The 5,869-nt window shown below is 53.0% G+C and overlaps 1 protein-coding gene across 2 annotated transcripts in view; it reads left to right on the top strand.

The window, feature by feature from the left end:
- Positions 1-15: 15 nt before the first annotated feature.
- Positions 16-5,869, top strand: part of COLGALT1 (collagen beta(1-O)galactosyltransferase 1) — a 17,041-nt gene continuing 11,187 nt past the window's right edge. The window contains exons 1-4 of one of the 2 annotated variants that reach the window (XM_025194175.1): positions 16-353; positions 1,644-1,761; positions 4,546-4,680; positions 5,301-5,505. In XM_025194175.1, coding sequence (XP_025049960.1) covers positions 340-353; positions 1,644-1,761; positions 4,546-4,680; positions 5,301-5,505 — 472 coding nt within the window. In that variant the 5' untranslated portion in view covers positions 16-339. The remainder of the gene's footprint in view (positions 354-1,643; positions 1,762-4,545; positions 4,681-5,300; positions 5,506-5,869) is intronic. The other variant, XM_025194176.1, reaches the window with a different exon arrangement.

Below are 5,869 nucleotides of genomic sequence, written 5' to 3'. Positions count from 1 at the left end.
GAGGGAGCCGCACTGCAGCCGTCCCCTCTCGGTCCTGGGCCCTGGCAAATCTGGCAGTGGTGATGGGGGAGGAGACGCAGCATCCCTGCGTCTTGAGGGGGCCGGGGCAGGGCAGCGCTGGCAGGCGCCCGGGGGAAGAGGGCAGCTCTGAGGCGCGCTCCCACCCCTGCACGGAGCGGGGGCCAGGCGGGGAGGCTGGGAAGCTGGCTGCGTAGCGGTGAGTCGCTGCTGGGTGTCTGCAGGGTGGCGACAGACCACAATGTTGACAACACGACGGCCGTGCTGCGGGAATGGCTGATCCACGTGCAGAGCCTCTATCACCACGTGGAGTGGAGGCCGATGGAGGAGCCCAGGTGAGGTGTTGCCAGCGAATTCAGGGGGTACTGCTCCAGGTCATTGATGTCCTGGGTAATAGGGTAAACGCAGGGCTGAAGGCTTGGGTAGAGCTGAGGCTAACCTCGGGGGTAGGGCAGGGATTGGGAAAGATCTGGTGGATCCTTGTGCTGCTGGAGAGCTGATGGGGTTATGTGCTCAGTGACCGGTGTCCTTGCTTTGAGGCATGTGGTGACTATTCTTGTTGTACAATCTGTTTCTGCACCCCACGAAGTCCTTGCGAGCACATGGGTCAACAGCTGATTCTTTTCTCCCCATTCTCAGCACTGCCCTGACCCCTTCCCAGCCACTGCCGTCCTCTTCATCTCCATACCAGTTCCCTCCCTGATTCTACAGACCCGTACCTCTAACTGGTGTGCTGCCTGCTTGTCCCTCTCCAAGCCAGTGTGAGCGAGTGTCAGGAACTAGAAGGTAGTTTGCTAACACAGGACTTGTTTTTTGGAGGCAAGTCAGCCTGCTCTGGGCTTCTGACAGCCAGAAGGCATCCTGGCCCCTACAGCCTTGCACATCTGCCTGGCTGAAAATCGTGGAACATGGCCCATCTGCAGGTGCTGTCCTTGTCACCTTAGCACTGCTCTAACCTTTGCACATTAGAAAAAATATTTGTATTTACCCTTTCAGAAACTGCTGGCACTGAGGAGATGGAATGAGATCTTGCTTTATTTGGTTTTGCTGGCTTGAGAGGGGTCACTTGGGAGCAGTGTTCTGGAGAGCAGGTCAGGGCAGAGCAGTGATAGAAGTCACCATGTGTGGTGAGATTGGCTTAGCTGTGATTGCAGAGCCAATAGGCATTCAGAAACGTTCCCATGCTAGCTGGGTGAAGGCAGTGGATTCTTCTGTGCGTTGAGGATATCTTAATCTAGGGTGTAATTGTGTCTGTGGAACGTAGGAGAAAAATCATGCCTCTGTGCTGAGTGGCTTCCCTTTCCTGTAATGTGTTGGGAACCTTTACAAAGGAGTGAGAGAGGCTGCTGCTTGTTGCTGCTCTCTACAGAGAAAGTATAAAAAACATGCGGGGCGACTGTTAGTACCTTGGTTTAAAAAGCCTCCTGGACCGGTGTGTTGCTAAAGGAGGATGGGTGCATTCTGCAGATACTCCCTTTTCACGTCTGGCATTTGCTCCTGCTGAGCTCATTCCTACTGTACCTTTTAGTTCTGTATTTTCATCTCGCATAGATATTTTCAGAAAGGAGAATAAGGGGGTGGGTTGAATCCGACTGGAACTTTAACCGCACTTGAATCTTTGGCAGGTCATACCCGGATGAGGAAGGCCCAAAGCACTGGTCAAATTCTCGCTATGAGTATGTGATGAAGCTCAGACAGGCAGCCTTGAAATCTGCCCGGGACATGTGGGCTGACTACATCCTGGTAAGAGAATCTGTGATGCTAGTAGGCTTGACTGTTTGTTTCATCACAGTTTTTCAGATGAGCAGAAATGCTAGCTAGCATTTGCTGAAATAAGGAGGAGTGAACCAATAGAGAATTTTTGGGCCAATACTGATGACTGATTTTTAATGAGCCATATCAGAATTGGATTGTTATCGGCTTATATGCAGTCAGGCAGCTGGAGACCGGTGTCTGGTTGGTAAGTCTGTGGAGGAAGGGGGAGGGGGGGGTGCAGATTGAGGTCCCCCGTGGTGAGGGAGGGAATGGGGCAGGGGCAGGTGCTGCACAGCTGGGGCAGGGCAGGGGACGGAGCTGCAAGCAGCTTGTCTGGGGGGGTTCAGCTCCCCCTGTTGCACGCACCCTGGGAGGGCATGGGGGGCATCTGCCCCTGGATCTGCGTGCAGGGTGGGCTGCCGCTGTGAGCTGTGGTCGGGAGCGGTGCCAAGCCTTTTCCAGCAAGGGCTGGGTTGAGCTGTGCTTGGGGCAGATGGCGGTGGTGCTGGGAGGGGGCCTATGGTGGGGGGCTGCAGTAGGGCTGTGCGAGGCTTCTGACTGTGCTTTGGATCCAGATAAGCTTTGGGCACTTTGGCATCCGAAGCAGCATGTCTGGATCAAAGCGCTGGCTTTGTTAGGCTTTCCGAAGTGGTTCGGAGTTTCTGAAGCGCTTTGGAGCCACTTCAGAGATCCGGCCATAAGGTATAATGGGGAAACAATTAAATATGTATAACTTTGTTGTTTTTTGTCTGATTTGGATGAAATTTGCAGGGGTTGTAACCTCTGCTGAGAGCATGAAGCCTGCCAAGTTTCAAGAAGATGCAGGGGTTCGGGGGGAACTGCACCCCAAATTCTTGAAAGCAAAACTTGTGTCACGTCTATGTGTTATACCACAGGGGGGTGAAAACTGCAGGGGTGGTGGCCTCTGCTCAGGCCATGAAGCCTGCCAAGTTTCGAGGAGATAAGTGCAGGGGTTTGGGGGAAACTGCACCTCAAGCTGCTGACAGGCAAAACTCGTGACATGGGTGACTCGTGACATTTGTGTGTTAAGGCACAGCAGAGTGAAAGCTGCAGGGATGGTAGCCCCTACTGCAGCCATGACGCCTGCCAGCTGTCGAGGAGATCAGTGCAGGGCTTCTGGGTTCTGGGGCCCTGCATCTCTGGTCACAGGCAGGCAAAATTCGTGACAAGGGGGCTTGTGCAACTGTGTCTGTCTTGGGGGGACATGGTGGGAGGGATGGGGGGACACAGGGGATGACGACTACTGCAGGCCTGGCTGCTAAGCTACTGCATTACAAGTTACCAATTAATCATGATTCACTCAGGGACCAGCTCAATACAGTTGCTAGCTAATGTAACAGTTAATTAGCATCAATTAATACCTACAAAACCCGAGACTAAGGAGAGGAAGGAATCAATACAGACAGTCAACTGCCCCAAGACGGAGAAAGTTAGTTGCACGAGCACCCACGTCACGAGTTTTGTCTGTCAGCAGCTAGAGGTGCAGGACCCCAGAACCCAGAAGCCCTGCACTGATCTCCTCGACAGCTGGCAGGCGTCATGGCTGCAGGAGGGGCTACCATCCCTGCAGCTTTCACTCTGCTGTGCCTTAACACACACATTGTCACCCATGTCACGAGTTTTGCCTGTCAGCAGCTTGAGGGGCAGTTCCCCCCAAACCCCTACACCAATCTTCTTGAAACTTGGCAGGCTTCATGGCCGCAGCAGGGGCTAACAGGCCTGCAGCTTTCACCCTGCTGTGCCTTAACACACACATTGTCACCCATGTCACGAGTTTTGCCTGTCAGCAGCTTGAGGGGCAGTTCCCCCCAAACCCCTACACCAATCTTCTTGAAACTTGGCAAGCTTTATGCTCTCAACAGAGGATACAACCCCTGCAAATTTCATCCAGATCAGACAAAAAACAACAAATTTATAGATATTTCATTGATTCCCCATTATACCCTATGGCCGGATCTCTGAGGTGGCTCTGAAGTTTCGGAGCCGCTTCAGCTGGACTGAAGTGTAAACCTGGTCCAGAGCTCCGGATCGGATCCTTGGCATCCGAAACGGCTGGATCTGAAGCCAGATCAAATAGCTGCCTACTCGCACAGGCCTAGGCTGCAGCCACCCCAGTATTCTCTGTAGCCACCTCCCAGTGCTGTTGCCTGCCCAAGCGCAGCCCCGGCCTAGCCCCCCGTTGGGAAGAGCCCAGTGCCACCCCAGCCCACAGTGGCAGCCTGCCTTCAGCCCGCACACAGATCCAGGGGCACATACCCCCCATGCCCTCCTGGGGTGCATGCAGGAGGAGGCGCCTCCCCACTTCCCCCGGGACGGCTTCGTCCCATGCTTCGCTCTGGCTGTGCAGCACCAGCCCCAACCCCAATCCTTCTGTCACCACGGAGGCCTCAAACTGCACCCCACCCCTTCCTTCGCAATGGACTTACCAGCTGGACCTGGCTGCTTTCCATACTGCTGGGCTGTGCTCCTGGCTGCCTCATGCTGTGCTGCAGCTGCACGCATGCATGGGGTGTTTAGCAGTGGCATTATCAGCCACATTTTCCTTATACCGATCCGATATGGAAACAATGCATCGGTGCACCTTTAGAAATAAGGGCAGTATTATGTAGTTAGTATGGACAGCCTGGGGTTGGAGACATCCCCAGTGGTGTGTTTTGAAGCCAGTGAAATACATTAACAGAGTGTGAACAGGAGCAGTTTTAACAACCTGACTGGTTAATATTAACTGTGGTTTGTTTTGGCTGTTTGCAGTTTGTGGATGCAGATAATATCCTGACAAACCCAGACACTCTGAGCCTGCTGATGGCGGAGAATAAGACGGTGATAGCACCTATGCTAGATTCTCGTGCTGCCTATTCTAACTTCTGGTGTGGGATGACCTCACAGGTAGGGAGAGACATCTGACCCTGAAACACCTATTTTACGGCTTTCCTACTGCTTTTCTAAATCATTTTAAATTATGTTGATGGTCCCTGTTTATACCTCTTTGGGGGATTGGACTATAGGGCAGCGTTTCCTAACCTTTTTCACCCTGTGGTACACTTATATGGCCGCCTCCACCCCGTGGCACACCAGCCGAGCAGGGGGGAGGGGGGCAGTAGCAAGTGGCCGAACGCCGCGGAGTGAGGTGGGGGAGGGAGGCGGGGGATTGGGTGGCGAGCGGTGTCTGAATCAGTGTCTGGAGCCACGCTCCCCATCTGTCTGGCTGCCGGCAGCAGCAGCAGGTGTGGGACATGGCTCCTGCCCAAAATGCTGCAGCACAGCAGTTGGAGAACACTGCTGTAGGGGTTTAAGGAGTTCACAGCTGTGCCCCCCTCACTAGTTTTTGCTTGCTATATTGCAGTCACACAGCAGCTCCTGTTCCTCTCTGCTGCTACTTGGGGACCCCTGGGTCATTGCTGGAATAGTTCAGTACTGCTGCGGCTGGAGGGGGCAGCGGGGAGCAACCATAAAGCCATGCCTTCCTCATGATGGCTCATGTGAGACTGTCCACTTCTCCTTTTCAGGGTTATTACAAACGTACTCCTGCCTACATTCCTATTCGGAAGCGGGATCGTCGTGGTTGCTTTGCTGTCCCCATGGTGCATTCCACCTTCCTGATCGACCTGAGAAAGGAGGCCTCCTGGGATCTCACCTTCTACCCTCCACACCCAGACTACACCTGGTCCTTTGACGATATCATTGTCTTTGCATTTTCCTGTAAGCAGGCAGGTGAGACAATGGATGTTTGCTTGCATATGTTATGTGTGTACTTCTGCTCTGTGGTGACTATGGAAATGCCTTCTGTCAGCCTTCAGAAAGGGAAGTAGGTTTCCTGCCACATAGATAATGGGAGATGTTTTAGCCTCATGAGCATATTATATGTTAATGTTTTTATTTTTTTTCCACTGCAGCATCTGTCCCTGTCTCTGCCCCTTTTTTTCTGCTTGTAGCCTTGCTGCAGTGATATTACAGGGCCAAAGAATAAAACTTTTACCACTGTTAGTCTGTTTATGAAATTACTTTCAGCTGCCTTTGCACAAAAGTTCACAGCTGCTTTGGAACAGGAACTAGTCTGAGCTGGCTGAGCAAGGCT

Source organism: Alligator sinensis, unplaced genomic scaffold, assembly GCF_000455745.1.
Source record: "Alligator sinensis unplaced genomic scaffold, ASM45574v1 scaffold1145_1, whole genome shotgun sequence".
In the NCBI taxonomy this organism is placed as follows: domain Eukaryota; kingdom Metazoa; phylum Chordata; order Crocodylia; family Alligatoridae; genus Alligator; species Alligator sinensis.
Note: the sequence above shows the minus strand (reverse complement) of the source record. Positions and strands in the feature narration are given on the sequence as shown.